The following is a 22056-nucleotide window of genomic DNA, read 5'->3' as shown; positions in this document are numbered from 1 at the left end:
TAAATCGAGATACTGGCTTTTGATTCAATTCTCCATTTGAGAAATGGAAAAATTGATATAAATTCTTAGGGACCGGAGAATTAATTATTTTTAATACATTTCCATTTGAAAAATGAAAGAATGGATATAAATTTTTACAGTTACTTTTACACCTGAAATCTCATTCTAACTGAAAATCAGTAGAAAGTTTTATTATACAGTGAACAGATATATAGAAATCACATATTAAGAATAAGAATTCTGATAGTTTTTTGAGGAAAGAAAGTCCGACCATGGAGAAAATTCCATTTTCATTTATTCAAGTCACTTAATTTCATGAACACAACAGCCTGGTTTCTATAGATGACTTTTTTCAGGGCCTCTTTCACCTCCTTGTTCCTCAGGCTGTAGATTGAGAGGTTCAACATGGGAATGATCACCGTGTAGAATACTGAGGCTGTTTTGTCTGTGTCAATGGAATGGTAAGAGCTTGGCTGTAAATACATAAAGATCAGGGTCCTATAGAATATGGTGACTGCTAGCATGTGGGAGCCACACATGGAGAAAGCCTTGCACCCGCCTTCAGCTGAGTGCCTCTTCAGGATGGCAGAAATAATGTACACGTAGAAGACAAAGACAACCAGAAGGGAAGAAATGAACATTATATCATCACAAGCAAAGATGCACAACTGTTTGCATCAAGTGTCTGAGCAAGTTAGCCTCAAAAGAGGCATGTCATCACAATAGAAATGATTAATAATATTGGAGTGACAATAAGAGAGGTGAAAGGTAGGGATGGCATGAAATAGTGTAACCAGGAAGCTATAGCTGTAGGGAACAGCCACAAGGTGAAGCAGATTCCTGGGAACATTACAATTACATAGAGCAGAAGGCTGCAGATGGCCACATATCAGTCATAGGCCACGGAAGCCAGGAGCAAGCACTTTGCCATCAAGAAGGCCAGGAGACAGCCTAATTGAGCAGCACATGCATTAAAGATTTCATTTTGTTTGTAGCAGAAATTCCCAAGCATTTTGGGTGTAATGACAGATGAGTAACAAATTGACAAAAGCCAAGTTGCTTAGAAAGAAGTACATTGGTGTGTTGAGTCGTTTATCTGTTCTAACGACTAGGATCAAACCTAGACTGCATACTATTATGAAGATGTATATGAATAAGACTATCACAAAGAGAGGTATCTTCAATTCCTTTTTATCTGTGAGGTCCACAAGAATATATTATGGGGGTGCAATTTACCTGACCATGTCTCTTCAAGGCATCTGCATGAGGAAGATGAGAAAAGTGTCAAGTTCAAGTTTCTATTCCTATAAGTAGTGTTTTTATACTTTCATATCTTGTAAAGAGGTTTTATTCCTAATATAGAGATAATTAGCATAATTCTAGTAATAAGAGGGAGAGCAGAAAGAGGTATATGTGGGAAAGGCATATTTCTCTACTCTCAAACCCATTGAACACACAAAGATGGGAACTATGGAACACTCCACATTGCCTTGGTGTCTGTACAAAGGCCGTGTGCAATAAGCTACTTAAAACTATAACCTGACAAGTTAAAGTGTTTAAGCTATTGTTTTTATTGAAAAGACGTTAACATTAATAACAAAAGAAAATAGATCTTCTGCAATGGCATCACTTTGACAGATTTGTCGTGTATGTATTAATTTTTGTATTCCTACTTTAGTTTAAGTTGGATATGTTTCTAATTATTTTTTGTATTCATTTTCATAGCTCTTCATAATTGAATTATTGAATATTTAAATTATATTTATTTTAGGAAAGTGTAAAAATTATGGAACTGTGTTATTACTATTAATGTCAAATGTCATATTTTTTGTCTACTCCTGTTCCTTTTTTCTCTCTTTCTTTCTCTCTCTCTCACACACATCTTTATACTTGAACAATGAAAAAATTTTCTTGGAAAACTTATACAAATTGCTGTATACAGTCTGGAAATTACACTGAGAATAAAATACAAATAAAATAAGAATCTGTTTTTATTCAAATTTTCTTCAGAACTTACTAGTGGCTCTTTTGCACTTATGACTATTGTTTAATTTATCAAAAACACATTTAGTTATTTTCCGTTTGTTTCAATCAGTATGTTTATTGAGAAACTCTATGTGGTAAGTAATAACTTTCAAGGAATACTTATTCACCTTAATTTTATTCTAAATAAATTATATATTCCTTTTTGAAATTCTAATACAGATGGAGTTTTAATGTCTAATTACAGCAACATGGACGTTAAGATAAATAAGACCTAGTTATCCATCCTTTCCAAAACACAAAACTCTGATATTTGTACATACAAACCATTTTAACTCTTATTAAAAATAGAGTGTGAATTTTATTTGAAAGCATATGTAACTTTTCACAATCTCATCCATGAATATTTTTATAATCCCAATTCCATTAAACTTTCCCCACCATCAGTGGACATCCACGGGTCCAATTACTACGATTAGTCCAGGTTTGTCAATAACAAGATGCCCTTCTTTGCACTTATACTTTTGGCTTTGCCATTCTTAGTAACCTTCTCTACAAGAAAAAATGGAAAGTTGAAGGGGAAACTTTATCCTTTAAGGTCTATTGAAATATTTCCTCTCCTGTGAAGAGCTACTTCCCATGTTGAGTTACTATATTTCATATTTGAATTCTAGAATCACTTTAGAATACTTCACTTATATTTCTTCTCACATTTATGACAACCATCTGCTTCCATACTCCTTTCTCTGGTAGACATTAGGCTTTTTATGGTTGAAAGCCATGCTGAAGTAATTTCTTATAAATGTTTGGTAATGGGGAATTAAACATTAATTTTGGATTAGTTAATTTAAGATTAATATCATAATAATGTTATTTGAATATTGCTTCCCCTTATTCTTAAGATATATCATTTGCTTTGGTGTGCCAAGCGGTGCCATGTTGGCACCCGGGATACAAACTAGCTAGCAAACCCGGGGCCGCCAAAGTGGAATGTGCGTAATTCACCACCATGCCACTGGGCTGGCCCAGGGATTTCCCTCTTGTAACATTAGACTACAATAAAAAAAATCAATGATTTAACATCAGTTAACAAAAGCCTATATACTAAAAAATGCTGCATAATTTCATTCTTTCCTATTTTTTAGTGGATACATGAGTTCCCATAGCTAATTTCAGGGAAATAAGAATATTCCAAAGGGCTATGGTGGCTTCCTTCTTATTGAAGCATCTATTATTAGAAGCATTCTAAAACTAGGGCCCTTCATCAATAATTCCATAATAGAGGAACCAACAGACAATGGAAAATATCAACTAAAGGCTTTATCACAATGTTAGTGTAACTGATTTTAAAAAAAGAACATTCTCTGAGATGCCTCGTATTCTTTCTTCACAATTTAGAAGAAAACCGTTTGGATAAATTAATTAGTAAGAGAATTAGTAGGAAACAGTTTGAAACATTTTTTTGGTTAATCTGAGGATAACTTAATTACAATTTTTCCATGTTTATGAGTCTAATTTTATCTTGTAGTTTTGCCTTGTAGGTTTCATTTCTTCTCTAATATCATAATTACTATGAATAAAATTTAGTCCCTCTACTTGAAGAAGTTCTTCAGTGCTGGAATACATTAATAAATAAAGTGAACACATCCATAGAATATTAATATGTTTTTTCATATATCTCTTCTAATTGAGTTCTTTGATTATTTGTCAAGACTCATTCCTAAGGCTAAATGTCAGAAGCACTCATGGAGTTTGTTAAAATATGGATTTATTGGCCTGTATCTAGTGATTCTGATTTGATGAGTCTGAGATATAGTCTAGTTACCTCTATCTGTTAAAAAATGTACAATAGATTTTGGAGTATGCTCAATGACCAAAAACTATCAGAAAACAGAATGATAGTCTTTATGAAAACAATTAAATGTTTTCTTTAATAATATAATGAACTATGTAAGCATGGTCTGTTGAGTGTCTAATAATGTCACAATACAGTATATTTATTACATACAATAAAGAAGACATACTAGAGTAGGATGATATAAAAATCATTAGATAATCCACTAAGTATATGAACCAAAATTAAAGCATATTCTATGCTGATATTCTGGGTCTTTTATTAAAAGTTATATAAATTATATTAATTGGAATAAAAATAATTTCAATCATATTTGGTTATGATTCAGAATACAAATTCATGAGTAGTATATAGTTTTTCAATTAAATATATTAAGAAAGAGTTAGGAAGTTCTATTTTAAATATACTTAGTTTAATTTTACTAGCTTAGCTATAAAAAAGATTTCAAGCATCTGTAATTACAGTTCAAGATGCAGTGATCTGCTACACCCAAACATACCCAGGAAGAAAGAAAAAAGTAAGCTAAAGAATAAGAAAGATCGACTTACTTCTCTCCTCTATATTTTTTGGCTGTGTTCAAACTTATTAAAATTTTCTAGCTTACATCTCTCTTGACTCCTGGAAATATTTCCTTCAAACAAGACAACTGCATGTCCTTTTGCAAAGTTAGTGAATAATACTTTGTTTCTGTATTAACATCATAACTCCAAGACCTTCAGTTTATTTTTTAATTCACTGCTTCCCAAATCCTAGCCACTTTTAATAAGCAGGTACACATACTTGTACACTTATAGGTCAGCCACCCACCCTTTGCTTTCTCTGACCTAATGGCAACCTATCTTAACCTTCTCTTTATTTACTATAGAATTCTAAAATCACATTGATTTAAAGGAATAGCATAAATTTGTCTGAAACATGTTCCTCCACATCTCTTTGCAGTAAATTGCCCCACACTGTATAGCAAGCCACAATTACTATGATTTCTATCATCATAGATTCATTTTACCTGTTTCAGACCTTCATATAAATGAACGATAAAGTATATTTATGTCTGGTTTATTATTTTCTATTTAATGCTATTGAAATTCATCTGTGCTGTTGCATGTATGGGTAGTTCGTTCCATTTTACTGTTTGTAGTATTTCATTTCATTTATATACTATAATTCCCCTTTTTATCTGTTGATAAAAGATTGAAATATTTCCATTTTGTACTATTATGAATAAAGCTATCAGTGTTTTAACATTAATTAACAAGTGGATGTATACTAAAAGACTGCACAATTTCATTGTTTCCTGTTTTTAGTGGATTTATGAGTTCCTATATGTGCTTTCAGGAAACAAGATTCCAAAGCACTATGAGGTTCCCGTGTTTACCAGAGCCTCTGCTCTAACTGTCCATTCTTAAACTAGGGGCATTCATCAATAACTTTGTAATAAAAGAAAGAAGAGACCATGCAAAGTATCAACCAAATGCTTTGTCACAGTGTTAGTGCAACTGATAAAATAAAAGTTTTCTCTGGAATGCCTCACATTTCTTCACCATAAGTTCCGCGGAGTTTAGTAGAAAATCCTTTAGATAACTTAACTAGTAAGGAACAGTGTATTAGACAAAAGTGTCTTTTACTAGTGTGTTTGTACTTACTGATAGATAGACATGAGTGAATACATTCCAGTGAAAGAAAGAGGTTTTATTGATTTTTGTGCTCCTCTTCCATGGCAAAGGATTCAACATTACTGACTAGTGTCTTGGTGTGCAGTACAATTCTTTCAACAGAAAGATGACACTCAGTGGCCATAGGGAACTGACAAAGAGTTTTGATGACTTTCCTAAACTCACTCATTTGGTTGTAATGGAACAAGACTCTAGAATGATGGTTCTTTTTCTGTCATTTCAAAGGGCCCCGTTTTCCAATGCAGACTCATCTTCACATCTCTGGATCGCTTTACTCTAGCCACTATGGCATTCTAGAAGTTTTTAAAACATGGCAATGATTTTCTAGTCTCAAGGTTTGTGCTCATACCTTGGGTCCTCTCATTACATAGGATTCCCCTTTTTTTTTCATTTTTTCTATTTTGTGTTCTGCATTACTCTGTTCTAGGCTATTTCATCAAGGGAACCCTGGCCAAGATTCACTAAATTGTGAAATATGCTAACAGTGCATAAGCACATTTTTAGAAACACCTCTCTAGACTTCTGTCCTCTTCATAAATGTACACATAAATATCTTTCCTGTAGCCATCTCTTAGAAAATTCTCCCACCCTCCAAGTCATTTCCTTTACTGATTTTTCTGACATAAAATGTAGTAATCTCCTTACCCTTAGGATCAGTACCAAATCATTTTATTCTATATTACTGTTAAGAGAAAACATGAATTTCTCTTTATCCCCCTTCTCCTTACAATAGCTAGATAAGAAAATTTCTCTTAGAAATTTGTTAAATTCATGTATATCCACAAGGAACATATCTACTGGGTAAATCTACCACATAGTTTTCTATTACAGAAACTTCCAACTATTATAACACTGGGCTTCAACATAGTGGGGAGAAGGTCAGAATATTGCATTTCATTTTACATAATGCATAGACACTAAAATTTCACTGGGCATACAATGCGCCAAATACATAAAAATGACAGCCTGATAGCATTCTATGAGTTATGATTAAGATAGAAATTATATAGGCAGCAATTACATTTTTATAGCTATTTACTTATTTATTTATTTTGAGGATACTAGCCCCAAGCTAACATCTGCCACCAATCTTCCTCCTTTCAACGAGGAAGGTTGGCCCTGAGCTAACATCTGTGCCCATCTTCCTATATTTTATATGTGGGACGCCTGCCACAGCCTGGCTTGATAAGTGGTGCACATGTCCGCACCTGTGGATCTGAACTACTGAAACCCGGGCCGCCAAAGTCTAGCACGTGAACTTAACCGTTGTGCCACTGGGCTGGCCCCTATGTTTTTAGATATTCAATAATTATTCTATGATTTACAATGCCTTTTTTCTTTCCTTAATTAAATTTACAAACAAATCTACCACAAATCATGAAATGTCCCATTTCTGCTTGTGTCTTATTATAAAATGCCATGACTTATGGTCTGATATTAGATGGTGAATTAATAACTGTGGTGCTTAACACAGGAGCATGATTAGTGTTCCTAGACAAAGACATTCATCTCTATAATTAAGTAGTACATATATTTTTTCCAAAAATTAAATGTGATTGCTTAATAGTTTAAGGCCTAAAATATAACATTAATGTAAAAAGTTACATAAACCATGTGTCCATATGCAACTCACAGTTTGTGTTACAATTCTACACCACTTTGCTCCCTTGTAAGAAACAAGATTAGTAGTGCACAGCATCATGAATAAACAGAAGACCTCCCAGAAGATCTTTAAGTCAGTTACACATTTCTCATCATTTATGCTGAAAGATTGCCATCGGGGCATTGCAATTTATCTTAAAATCCCTACTGAGTTATCACGTTGAATTAATTTGTGAGAATAAAGTAAGTGCATTATAGTATTTAGAGATTTTTTTCATACTTAACTGATTATGGTAACAATAGGAAAATGAAATCCTTGGTATCCCAAATCTGTCAGTGAAATCGACTTCAATATATATGAAATCAAATTTTAGATCAGAAACAAGTAACTTTCTGAATCCAATTTTCCAATAGAAGTATTACTGAAGATAAAGTAAACCTAGAAATTTGAAAGAGAACAACGTTTTCTCCAAGCAGGGCAAATCATGAGCTTTCAAAGTTTCCCAGCAGTCAGAATTCTCTTTTTTATTTTAGGATTTCTTAATGCCTGGCAGTGTTTTGAGCAGGAATGTGATTCTATGGGAGAGACTCAGGGAGCATTGCAGAGTGTCCTGAGAGAAAGATATCAGGAAAAATGTGTAAGACAGACAATTCAGCAATGCCTGCCACCTCAGTCAACCAGAGGAGTATGCTGATTAGGATTACATTTATGATTAATTTGAGAACAAAAAAACTCTGTGAAAGGTAAATATATATATGTGTGTGTTTATATATATATATATATACAAACACATATATATAAAAATAATTTTAAAAAACCATATTTCCACCACAATATCATAATTATATCCATGAGAAGATGCAAGCCTAGAGAGAAAAAATAATAAATTTCCAAAATGTCATTCATGTCATGTGGTTCTATCAGGGGTCAAATTCATGCTTCCTGATGGCTGAATCTGTTCATTTGTCATTCTTCTCCCAAATAAAGAGACTCAGGTGTTTGCACTAAATAAAATACTAGAATAGGCTATATATATTGGTGCACTTTTCAGATTTTCAGTTTTGAATTAAAAGTCCATTTAGTGATAATGAAGAAAAGCTGGGAATGCCATAGTAAGACTCAGAGACCAGAATGATTTGATGAATATCAGATTTATTTTCTTGTTGTTTTTAATAAACTAAATTACCTCCTTTGTTCAGACTTTCTCATTTTTTACCCAATGACCTTTTTCTAACCCAGGATCACATCCAGGAGAGAACATGACATTTGGTCCTCGTGTTTCCTTAGTCTCCTCTTGGCTGTCACAGTTTCTCAGATTTTTCTTGCTTTTTAATGACACTGGCATTTTTCAGGAGTACTGATCAAGTGTTTTCTAAAATATCCCTCAATTGGGCTTTTTCTGATGTTTTTCTCATGATTAGACTGGGGTATTGAGTTTTGGGGAGGAAAACCATGGATAATAATTCACTTATAAAAGTCTACTTTGTTACTCAAATTGTCTGGCTTAGGCCATTGGAAACATGTTCATTCGGCTCGTGTGTTATTTTGACATACACTATCACTGTTTCTTTCTTTCTTTTTCTTGCTTCTTTCCTTGCTTCCTTGCTTCCTTGCTTCTTTCCTTCCTTTCTTTCTTTCTCTCTCTTTTGTCCTTCCTTCCTTCCTCTTCTCTTCCTTTCTTCCTCTCTTTCTTTCTAAGTACTTTCTTAATTTCAGACACTGTAATATGCTCTTTGCTCATCATATAAATTTCTCACACAGTCCTAGTATCAGTCAAATTTCACAGGAGCCCTGGTTCCTTATACTGAAAAATGTTATAGGATTCTAATATCTGGGCAGCACATGTGCTTGTTACTAGTGAAATGCTCACAAGATTCTAGACCTTCTCAGCTTACAGAGAAATGAAATACACTGCCTATCCTAACTTCGGTGGCTATACATATCTATAACTATTTTTGTTTACAACCCACAGTATCTATAGTATGCTGAGCATGAGTTCATGCTTCTGTATGTGACACTTATCCATTATCATATGGATCATTCTGGTTTCTTGTCTTTGTCTTTTGTAACCTCCTACCCCAACAATGAGAAACCTGCCCCCACTATTTTTCACCCATTTACTTAGTTGTTTAATTCCAGTATACATGTTCCAGAATTGTTAAATCATGTCCACATGGGAACTAACTTTATAACTAGAGTATAGTACCACATGTAGTTACTTTGCCTTTAGTTTTACATATTCCACTCATTTCCATTATTACTAGGTCAGCACCTTTTGTCCCACCCCTTCATGGAAATTGTTTCATGTATTTTTAATACAGTAAATAGTTTTGTCACTTTCTGTGTTCAATTTTAGGATCCTCTGATCTCTTAAATGATTTATTTTAACATTTTCATTCACTAAGATTTATACTTTCTCCTATAAATCTTATGTAGTTTTTGACATATATCGCTCCAGATATCTGGAAATATCATTTTCAATCTATCCACCAGCATACTACTTGGCGAAATTAGTGAATAATACTTTCTTTCTATATTAACCTCATAACACCAAGGCCTTCAGTTTATTTTTTAAATCACTGCTTCCTAAATTTTCACCCCTTTTATTCCCAAGATTATGACATTCTTGTAAACCTCTAAGTCAGCCACCTAATCTTTGCTTTCTCTGACATAATGGCAACCTCTCTTAATGCTTTCTTCATTTAACAATAGAGTTCTAAAATCATATTTATTTAAAAGAACATGGATTTGTCAGAAATCTCTTTAAGGCAGCCTTCACATCCTTATTCCACAGGCTGTAGATGATGGGATTCAGCATGGGGATCACCAGTGTATAAAACACAGAAGCCATTTTATCAGTATCCATTGAATGGTTAGTTTGAGGCTGCGCGTACATGAATAGTAGTGTCCCATAGAAAACTGTGACTGCCATCATATGTGAAGTACATGTGGAAAAGCCTTTTTTTCTTCCTTCTGAGGAATGTATCCTTAGAATGGACAAGACGATGTTGGAATAGGATATGAGAACTACAGTCATGGAAAAAACCAAATTTGTAGCTGCAGATATAAACACTACTGTTTCTGGAAAGTAAGTATCTGAGCAGGACAATGCTAACAGAGGGACAGTATCACAGAAATAATGATTGATGACTTTGGAAGAGCAATAAGACACAGAGAATACAGAAGATGAAGTCACAACAGCTGTGGAAAAGCTATAGAGGTACGTGAGGGATACCAGCAGAAGGCAGATCTGACGAGATACCACCACCACGTAGAGCAGGGGATTGCAGATGGCCACATAGCGGTCATAGACCATCACAGCTAACATGAAGACCTCAGCTACAATGAAAACCAAGAACAACCCCAGTTGCGTGGCACATTCATAGTAGAATGTGGTTTTCTTCTTTACTAAAAAATTGATTAGCATTTTAGGGGCAATGACTGTAGAATTACCAAAATTTATGATAGCTAAATGTCGGAGGAAGAAATACATGGGGGTCTGAAGTTGAAAGTCAATACTGGTGAGAGTGATGATGCTCAGGTTCCCTGCCACAGTCAGTCCATAGATGACCAGGAAAACAAAGAAGAGTGGAATCTGGAGGTCTGGACGGTCTGAGACACCTGTGAGAATAAACTCCGTGACCTGGGTGAAATTTCCAGGAGCCATGTAAGAGTTTATAAATTCATCTATTTGTGGAAGAAAAGAAGTGGTTACAAATTTTAAGGCATTTTTTCTAGGCCTGCTTTTAGATGGCAAGGAATATTACTTGAGTGAGATTTTCTGCAATCATGTATTGATCTAACTCAGTTATTAAACTCAGGGCTCTAGGTCAAATAAAAATGTGCAATCATTTGGTAAAGAGAACAAGCAAGTAAGGTAAATTAAATAGATGATTCAGCATCATGCATATTTTACGGATTTGCTTCCTCACAATTTTGTTAAATTATGAATATCTTATTAGCTTGCAAACAATGGAAGCCATGATTCAATTCCTATGTCTCGTGCATGCAGTATGAGAAAGGTTTCAGAAATTGTATGGTCCAACTAATTCTGTGTTGCTGTGTGATTTCTTAATCTGAGATTTCTTGCTTTTTCTCAAGAATAGATGATATACCAACAATCTTGATCCATTTTCTTTCCTCAATCTTTCTATATATTCTGTTTGATGTATATTGAACTAACAAATTCTACAGTCCACATCTGTTAACTGCTTTTTCTTACCATCCATTTCATTAACTCAGACAAAAATACATGGAGATATGTTCTCAGATCTATTTTTCAGTTTATTGATTCTCTTTTCAGCTTTAAAACACTATCTGTGAAAATATTATCATTTTTGAAATTTCATCACACTTGCCTTATTGGATACAACTTCCTTTTTCTTCTCTCTTATATCACTTTTCCTTCTTGCCTCACAAGTCAATGCAATTCCTCATATCATTTCTACTGTGGCTTTATTATTACTCAGTATTTTTTATTTATATAGTTTTATAGAATTATTTTTAAAATTAATTTAAAAAGTCAGGCTTTAGGTTTTAGTTGACAGTTTCTTGATATTTTTTTCACATTTTTATATTTTTCATTATTATAATGATAATAAACATCCTTATTTTAAAGACTTCTACAATAATTACATTGCATATATTTGCTAAAGAATTTGTATGCTATTATAGTATGATTGAATATTTTTCTAGAGATTTTTGTTTGAAGAATGGTCTTCTGTTCTTATATAAGGCAATTGCAGCCTCTTTCTAATCACAATTGATAGTTCCTTTGGGGGGCACCTGGTCCAAAAACGTCCTGTCCTAATCTTTTATCTGAAGATTTGTAATCAGTTCCAGAGAATCAAGAATATATCATCGTTTAACATAAGATCTACCATGTACCAAAAATTTAAGTATAAAAACACACAAAATAATAAGAAAGAGGACAGGAAGAGACTTATAGAGATGAATGATGTGCTTATGACATAGACTGGGGTATTGGTTTCAAGGATGTATAGTTAACTAAAAACTCATCAAGTAGTATAAATTAAACATGTATAGCTTTTATATGTCAATCATACCTCAATAAAGTGTTTTTTTTAAAGTATGTATCATGAGTATCTGAATTGTAAAAGCCCAGGGTTACCGACATTATCTCGTCTACAGAAGGATAGAATAGAAACAGAAAACTATTCTGCAATGAGAAAAAAGAAGGAGGAAACTGTAAACAGAATCAAAAAAATAAGACCAAAATAACTTCTAACATTGCTGAGTATTTGAGATCAGTTTGTTTCTGACACCAAACATTCTTTCCCTGAGTTTCTTTGAATCATCCTCCTATTTATTCATTTACCAAGTATCTGCTGATTTCCTATTTGTGCCAGGAAATACTCATGCTTCAGATAAGTTACTCATCCCTCACCTCATGGGCATTCTATGTTAATGATAAGGAAGAAACAAAAGGCCGGTAATGAAACATGTAAACAAGTCAATTGTAGATTGTAGTAAGTATAATAAAGAACTTTAACAAAAAGATGCATCAGGGTAACCTGAGAAAATTATTTCACCTGGCACGTTAAGGAAGGCCTTTCTGAGAGGGTGACATGTGAGCTACAACTCAAAGAATGGAATGGAGCCAACTATTTAATAAATCATGGGAAGAACATTCCAAGATTCCAGACAGGAGTGTATTTCCTGAAAATGCTGTTCTGGAGTAGGAAATAATGGAGGTTTTGTTTGTTTGTTTTTGAGGAGGAACTTAATGGAGATCAATGTGAATGGATAATAATGGGGAAGTGGAGAATTTCTAGAATCAGATAATGTAGGTCACAATAAATATTTAGATTTTATTCAAAGTAAATTGTTAGACGTTAATAAGTTTTAAGACAGGTAAACATGATCAGTTTTAAGTTTTAAAAAGATTACTCTTGCTTTTATGACAATAATGAATTATAGCATTGGAAAGAGGCATAAATCATGAGTAAAATTTTTTTAAAAATGAGTCAGTTAGTTGTTATACGATTCCTGCTGAAAGGTAATGTTGAGTTGGGCCAAAGCGAAGATGCTGGAGATAGAAGAAGGTACATTGAACTGTTGGGAACAGATACAAGATAACATCTTCAGCATAATTAATATTATTAATTATATGAGAGACATATGAAGGAATGACATATGGTGCTAGATACAGAAAGACATTAGTGATTTTTTTGCAACCGGGTCAATGATCATGACATTTGTGGCATATTAGAGGACATGGTTTAAAATGGAATGCTCAAAGTGATATTTTGAACACGTTAAGCTTTCAGTTCTTATGAAATATTTAAACAGTCATTTAGGCTAATATTTACATCTGGAGGACATTGGTGTGGTTAGGCTTGCAAACTTTAGAAACCACAACTTTAGAAACCTAGATGATGATACCGTATTTATTTTCTTCTATTTCAAGATCTTTTTAAATATTCGTAACACAAATTCCTAATATGTTTCTCAATCAATTTGCATTTTTTCCAATGAGGGACAACCCTCTGTTTTAAGACTGTAGTTTTCCTTTTATCCCCAACACTACACTAGAGGATATTGCCTCTGTGTTGCTTCTCATGCCTCTCTCTCATTTTGCCATCTCTGTGTTTACAGTTTTTAAAATTTTATCTTCAGCCTTCAGTTTCTCCATTGTCTCCCTTTTCCAACATGTCCACTATCAGCCATAAAAAATTCTACCAAATTGCATTAGCTCCTCTATTTGCGCTGAGACCTACTGTGTTGCTGGTTATATACTTTATTTTAAATTGCAATAAGAAATTTTTAAAAGCAAACATTTTAAATCACAAACATATCCATTCTCTAATTTTTTCTTTCAAAGTTCCATGTGGTATTGTCTGCCAATTTCCAGTAATACTTTCCAGACCTACCTAAGCATCCTCTTCTATTTTCTCAGGTCAAGCTTTCAGTAACACTGTCATTACCTGTTGTATCCTTCTTGGTGTCTATGCCATGATTCTCTCAGATTTCGTGGTATGCTAATGACAGCCATTAAAGATTTTTGAGTAATTAAGACGTGTAATCAGAGCTATTTTTTTAGGATAATTGAAATAGGCTTTTGCCTCATTTTCAATGCTTTCCGTATTCAGGTCTATATCACCTTTCCAGTCATATTGAACACACAATTTCATCTCTGGCCTTCTATGTCCTTATTCATATTAATTCCTCTGAGATTATTCCACTTATTTGTGAGACGTAGCATGTTATCTAAAACAAGCCTGCCTACCATTCGTAGCAGTGGCCCCATGCAGTCAGAAACTGGAAAAGAATATAGTCAAAAGAAGCTAACAAACTTGATTTTGAAGTATATAGGAATGTCCTTCCTGCTCATACTCTAGTCATTTACATTCTTCTTATGAATGCTAATGAGTAAAGAGAGGGTAAGAAGATAGATGAGTTGTCTTTAAATCAGCACAGATGTTTCATGGCTAATGAGTAATAATAATAGCTTTAAAAATGTATATAGAAATAGATTCTATGTTCTTAGAATTTTCATTGTAAAATTATAAGGCAGAATATAAAGAAAATAAATTGATTTTTGAACATCCTATTTTAGGTCAGTGGAACTGAAAGCAACCGAGGAAATGAACCTTTTCTTCTGGGTTTTATTTCCTCCTAGACAATGTTATAGAAGTTATGTGCTATCAAACCAGGAATCTACCGGTCTGAATTTTATTGCTTTTATGAGCGAGATTGGCCTTGATCTCCAATCTCCAATCCATTGCCAATCTTCCTCTATTTTGTATGTGGGATGCTGCCACAGCATGGCTTGATGAGTGATGCTAGGTCCACACCAGGGATCCAAACCTGCAAACTCTGGGCCACTGAAGCAAAGCATGTAAAGTTAACCACTTAACTTCCACCAGGCCAGCTCCGGGTCTGCCTTTTTTAAAGCCTTGCTCTTGCTTATGCAGTGGCTTTCCTCAAACAGAAGCCCTTTTGTTGGAGGTCCTATTAACTAAAATGTTGGCACGTTATTTCACCATGAGAGAGATGGTTTATCTAAACATATTCCGTTATTGCATTGATTACTTATGCTTCTTCTATATATACATTTGCCTGTTTGTTTTCAGAGTTAATGGAAAGTCTTCCTGAGAAAATTTGGGATCTAGAATTATGTTCTCAAAAAAGAGCACTTTTTGGAGTTTAGGTAGCTATGTATCCAGTTTTCCTTCGCAAGATATTCTATGAAACATGGTGTTTTCATTTTAGCTAATCTTGCAGAAATAAACCTACTATATGAACAATCTCAGTGAGCAAAATTCCATCATTTCACTAGTGATATAACTTAAGTACATAATACATAATTCCAGTCCTAATTTGGAAATATAAAATTTGGATCAAATTTGACAGCCTGTGTTCCCCAAAACACTTATAAATCTTGGAAGCAAGCCTTCATCATTATATTATTTGGTTATATATACTACCCAGTACCTTCCAAATGAAAAAGAAGTGGGCTATTTTAAAGTATAGTTGTGGATTTTCTAAAGGCCACTATACAAAAAGAAAGATAAATATTTTCTGCCTACCTGTAATGGAGAATCTGCTTCAGGTTCTTAGGGAGAATCTCTACATTGCTGTGGCAATGGGAGTTGATGGGGACCTATAAACATTTGAGACCCAAACTCTGAAACACAAGTGATTGCAGGATCCACAAATTGCCTTTTACCTCCTGGGGAAGATGCCACTGGGGTTGGTTCCTTAACAAGGTCACTCTCTAGAAGTTCAACCAGACACCCCATCAGTCCTTATTACAATTTGGGCCTACACTATCGAAGTGAGTTCAACTCTGTGAAAGCTAAGGAGCACAGTGATTAAAGTGTGTCTCCCAAAGTAATTCATTTGCATTCATAGATTCATTATTGAAAAACGTAATATTGAAGAGCTAGAAATCAATGTTTAGCTGTGAAATTAGAATAAACTATCTCTAGATAGTAATTTCATTATGCCACTATGTCTGTTGTTTTTGTTCCCCACATTTACTTCAAAGAAGACAATTAGGAGGGTCATTGTTTTAAAGATTGGGATAAGTGGATGTTAAAAGGAGAATTTGTCCTCTAAAAACAATCCTCAGGTAACAGAATTATTATTTTAATCTTAACCTTATGATTGTATTTCAGATGAGAAAAAGTAGAAGATAAATAGTAGAGAAGAGTCAAACACAACATTTAAAAATGGAGCTCTGTGTCATATCTATAAATTTCCTGTCACACAAATAAATTTTTTAAACACTGAATAATTTAGATATTTTATGCATGTACTAATAGAATTATGTATCATTTAAATTTTACTATATGTGCTACTAAAGCAAGCCCATGACTAATAGGATTACGGAGAAAGGAAATTGCCCTGGGGCAATTTTATTCTTTGGGGCTTATGTCCTCTTTTCAGCAAAACCTGTTTTTTGTGATAAGACATTCCCCTTTCGGCCTTAAATTTAAGGCTTCAAGTTGAGATGTATGGTACAATGTCATTTATGAAAAATACAAATGCATGCACGTGGGAGTAATGCATATTTTGTAAGAACACAAGAACCTAAACAGATTCCCATTAAATACATTAGGAGGGTTTCCTGATGATGCTAGAGGGAATTGGATATAGAAATAAAGATGAAGGATGTATTAGTTTGCCAGTGCTGCCATAACAAAATACCCCAGACTGGGTGGCTTTATCAACAGAAATGTATTTTCTCGGTTCTGGAGCCTAGAAGGCCAAGACCAAGGGGTTGGCAGATTTGCTTTCTTCTGAGGCCTCTCCTTGGCTTGCAGGTGGCCACCTTCTTGCTAGTCTTCACATGGTCGTTTCTGGGTCTGTGTACACGTATAGTGTCTCTCTCTGTGCCCTAGTCTTCTCTTCTTATAAGAACATCAAGCATATTAGATTAGGACCCACCTTAATGTCTTCATTTTAACTTAATTACCTCTTTAAAGGCTCTATCTCCAAGTACAGTCACATTCTGAAATACTGAGGTTTAGAACTTCAACACATGAATTTTCGTGGGACACAATTCAGCCCATAATAAATTGCAATAAAAAATAAGTTTAGAAAAGAGAGGAGATTTCCCTGGCCTAATAAGGACAATGTATCATGAACTGAGGAACATAATTAATCAAAATCTCTTGTCTTAGGTCCAAAAACAGTTGAACATGCATATCTTCATCAGGCAGAATACTTGCTCCTGGAAAACTGTTCTTCAGAATCAATACAAGTTATTAAAATATACAAAAATCCTCATAATAGTATTACTAATATGGTGAAATACTGAAAACTAAATATATAATTTGGAAATACATTAAGTAAATTATAGACATACATATTTAGCATAATTTTATATATCCTTTAAAAGTTTGTCTATATGAATGCTATATAAGTTCATGGGATACTGATGAGAAACAAATTAAAAACACCACTTAAAAGGTCAAATTGGGGGCCGGCCACATGTCCAAGTTGTTAAGTTCGTGCGCTCCACTTCAGTGTCCAGGGTTTCACAGGCTCGGATCCTGGGCACAGACATGGCACTGCTCATCAAGCCATGATGAGGCAGCATCCCACGTACCAGAGCTAGAGGGATTCACAACTAAAAATATACAGTTGTGTACTGGGGGGATTTGTGGAGAAAAAGTAAAAATAAAATCTTAAAAAAAAGTCAAATTGCATTGATTTTGTTAAAAGAGCAAATTATTAAGGTACGTCTTGGGTATAATAAAATGCCAAGTGAGCATGGATAACATTTAAAAAATGAAGATTCTTGTGTTAATACAGCTTGTGTTAATACAGTTAATACAGTTAATACAAGTAGAGAGTATTTCCATCACTTAAAATGTCTTTTGATGTCTCTTTGCAGTAAATCACCCCACACTGTACCCCAGGCCAAATAACTATGATTTCTATCACCATAGATTCATTTTACCTACCTTAGAACTTCATATAAATGGAACGATAAAGTATGTTTCTGTCTAGTTATTTCACTCTACTTAATGCTATTGAAATTCAGCCATCCTGTTTCATGTATGGGCAGTTCTCTCCGTTTCATTGCTGGCAGTATTTCATTTTATTTATATGCCATCATTCATCTTTTCTTATTTGTTGATGAAGAGATGAAATATTTCCATTTTGCACTGTCATGAATAAAGCTATCAATGTTTTAGCATTCATTAACAAGTGGTTTTATACTAAAAACACTACATAATTTCATTCTTTCCTATTGTTTAGTGAATCTCTGAGTTCCCATACCTAATTTTAAGAAATAAAAAGATTCAAAAAGCCTATGTGGCTCCTTGCTACTAAAGCATCTGCTCTAGCTGTCCTTTGCTAAACTAGGGCCATTCATCAATAATTTTGTAATAAATTAAAGGAAGCGAGACAATGCAAAGTATCAACTAAAGCCTTTGTCACAATGTTAATGCAACTGATAAAAGAAAACTTTTCTCTGGGATGCCTCACATTTCTTCTCCCTAAGTTCCAGGTTGTTTAGAAGAAACCTTTTGGATAACTTAATTAGTAAGGGAATTAGTAAAGAACAGTTTATATATCAAGATTTTCTTTTGCTACTGTGTCTGTTCTTAGAGATTTCTGCTCAATGGTCTAAGACATTCCAGTGAGAGAAAGGATTAAGAGAGAGTTTTATTGATGTTTTGCTCCTCTTTATGGTGGAGAAATCAACATTGCTAACTAGTGTGTTTGTGTCCAGTAAAATCATTTCAACAAAATGATGACACCCAAGGCCATGGGGTACTGACAAAGATTTTTAATGACTTGCCCAAGCTCACTCAGCTGGTTGGTAGAGGAACAAGACTCCAGAATGGTAGTTCTTTGTTTTGTAATTTCAAAGGATCCTGTTTTTCACCGCAAAATCATCTATAAATCTCCATCCAGATCACTATACTCTAGCCACATTAGCATTCTATCAGTATTTAAAACATGGCAATCATTTTCTAGTCTCGAGATTTGTGCACATATCTTAGGTCCTTTCAGTACTTAAGATGAACTAATTTCTTTCTATCCTGTCTTCTGCTCTACTCTGTTCTAGGCTATCCCTCAAGGTAATCCTGGGCAAGATTCACTAAATTTGAAATATGCTAATAGTAGGTAAGCACATTTTAAGAAACTCTTCTCTAGACTTCTCTCCTCTTCATAAACACAAACATAAATACCCTTCAGATAACTAACTTGTAGCAACTTCTCCCATCTTCCAAGACATTTCCTTCACTGATTTTCTAACATAAAATGTAGTAATCTTCTTACTCTTAGGACTAGTACCAAATCTTTTTATTCTATATTTCTATTAAGTGAAAACATGAAATTATTTTTATCTCCCTTCCCCATATAATAGATAGCTATATAAGAAAATTTCTGCTAGAAATTTGTTAAAATGATTTATATTCATTGGGTAAATATATCCATAGTTTTCTATTTAAAAAACTTCCTACTATCATAACATTGTGCTTCTGTATAATGGCACGAAAAGCAGATTATTATATTTCTTTTTACATGATATGCATAGACAATAAAAATTTCAATGAAACATAATGTGTTGAATGCTTAAAAATGACAACTTGATAACATTCTATGAGTTATGAGCAGGATAGAAATTATATAGGCAGAAATTATATGTTTAAAATATTAAATAATTATTCTATGAATATACAATATTCATTTTTCTTTCATTAATTAAATTTACAAATGGATCTACGCCAATTGGTCAAATGTCCCATCTCTACTTGTATCTTGCTATAAAATGCCATTAATTAAGGCCTGATATTAGATGTTGAATTAATCACTATGGTACTTAACACAAGGGCACGTTTAGCATTCCTAGGCAAGGCCATTCACTCTTTATAACTGTTATATATTTTTTTGCAGAATTAAATTTGATTGCCTAATAATGTTTAGCCTAAAATAAAATGTCGATGTAAATAGTTACATAAAGCCTGAATCATAGGGGACATTCTACAGAGAGTCATGAAAAACTAATATCATAGCTTTTTATACAGGGTTTTAGAAACTTTATATAGTGAATCATCCATAAATTTCACCTGGCAGATTTGTTGAATATTAAGTTCATAGGCTTGTTTGCAATTGTACAATCAGTGTAACTACCCACATGCATCTCAGAGCTTAAGTTGCAATGCTACGCCAATTTGCTCCCTTGTCATAAACAAGATTAATAATGGTTAGTGTCAAGGATAAACAGAAGACCTCCCAGGAGCTCTTTAAGGAGGTTACAAATTTCTCATCATTTCTGCTGAGAGAGTATCATTGAGGTATTGCCATTTATCTTAAAATCACTACTGAGTTATCACATTGACTTAACTTGTGAGAAGAAAGCAAATGTATTATAGTGTGAAGATATTTTTTCATACTTAAGGACTGATTATGACAACAATAGAAACATTAAATCCTTGGAGTCCCAAATCCCAGATCATATTTGACACCCTGTGTTCCCCAAAACAGATATAAATCTTGGAAACAAACTTTCATTATTGTATTATTTGGTTATATATAATACCCAGTGCCTTCCAAAATGAAAGAGAAGTGGCTCATTTTAAGGTATAATTTTGGATCGTTTAAAGGCCATAATACAAAAATAAGATAAATATTTTATATTCAGAAGTAATGGAGACTCTGTTTCAAGATCTTAGGGAGAATGTCTCTGTTGCTGTAGCAATGAGAGTTGATGGGGCTCTATAAACCTTTGGGGCCCAAACTCTAAAGCACAGGCAATTCAAGCATCTAAAAATTTCCTTTTACATCCTCGGGGAAGATGCCACCTGGGGTTGGTTCCTTAACAAGGTCTTCCTCTAGAAGGTCAGCCACACACCCCCATGAGACTTTTTTGCAATTTGGGCCTACATTATTGAAGTGAGTTCAACTCCATGACAGCTAAGGGGCACAGTGATTTAAGTATGTCTGTCAAAGTAATTCATTTGTATTGAGATTCATTATTGCAAAAATGCAGTATTGAAGAGCTAGAAACCAATGATCTAGCAGTGAAATTAGAACAAATTCTATCTACAAATAGTATTTTTATCATACCACTATCTTTTTTTTCCACTTTTACTTCAAAGAATACAATTGGCATAGTCATTATTTCAAGGAATGGGGTAAAGTGGATGTTAAAAGGATGTGTTCTCCAAAAAACAATTTTTAGGCAATAAAAATATTACTTTATTCTTTTCATTATGATTAGATTTCAGGTGAAAAAGGTAGAATATAACTACTGGAGAAGAGCCAAAGAGAATATTTAAAAATGAAGCCCTTCTGTTATATTTGAACATGTCTATAAATTCTCTGTCACGCAAACATGTTTTTAAATGCTGAATATTTTATGTATATGTAATTTATACATCTAATGACTAATAGAATTACGTAGTATTCCAATTTTAGTGTATGTGTTGCTAAAGTAAACCTATGACTAATATAATTATATAGAAAGCAAATTTCACTGGGACAATTCTCTTCTTTGGGACTTAAGTCTTCCTTGCAGCAATATATATATTTTTGTCACTAGATATTCTTCTGTATGCCTTAAATTTAAAGCTGTAATTTGTAATTTGAGATATATGGCAAAAAGATTTATATAAAGTATAAATGCATGCATATGGAAGAGTAATGTATTTTTTGTAGCAACACAAGAACATAAACAGATTCACATTAAATATATTGAGATGGTTGCCTGATGGTGGTAGAGGGAAATTTATTTCTAAATAAAGATGAAGGATGTATTAGTTTGCCAGTGCTGCCATAACAAAATACCCCAGACTGGGTGGGTTAAACAACAGAAATATATTCTCTCGACTCTAGAGCCTAGAAGGCCAAGGGTTGGCGGGGTTTGATTTCTTCTGAGGCCTCTCCTTGGCTTGCAGATGGCCACCTTCTTGCTATGTCTTCATATGGTCATTGCTGGGTCTATGTACATG

At 33.8% G+C, this 22056-nt stretch overlaps 1 protein-coding gene and 1 pseudogene across 1 annotated transcript; both read right to left on the bottom strand.

The window, feature by feature from the left end:
* Window positions 1-290: 290 nt before the first annotated feature.
* On the bottom strand, window positions 291-8459 carry LOC138916931 (olfactory receptor 8U9-like; annotated as a pseudogene).
* A 1383-nt stretch (window positions 8460-9842) lies between these two features.
* On the bottom strand, window positions 9843-10781 carry OR8J3H (olfactory receptor family 8 subfamily J member 3H). The gene has a single exon (XM_070230397.1). It carries the CDS (start codon window positions 10779-10781, stop codon window positions 9843-9845), a length of 939 nt encoding a protein of 312 aa, XP_070086498.1.
* Window positions 10782-22056: the final 11275 nt, after the last annotated feature.

This window comes from Equus caballus, chromosome 12, assembly GCF_041296265.1.
Source record: "Equus caballus isolate H_3958 breed thoroughbred chromosome 12, TB-T2T, whole genome shotgun sequence".
Lineage (NCBI taxonomy): Eukaryota > Metazoa > Chordata > Mammalia > Perissodactyla > Equidae > Equus > Equus caballus.
Note: the sequence above shows the minus strand (reverse complement) of the source record. Positions and strands in the feature narration are given on the sequence as shown.

What these genes read in the sequence shown, in the direction of transcription:
- OR8J3H (XM_070230397.1), bottom strand. Translation starts at nt 10,781, where the DNA reads ATGGCTCCTGGAAATTTCACCCAGGTCACGGAGTTTATTCTCACAGGT.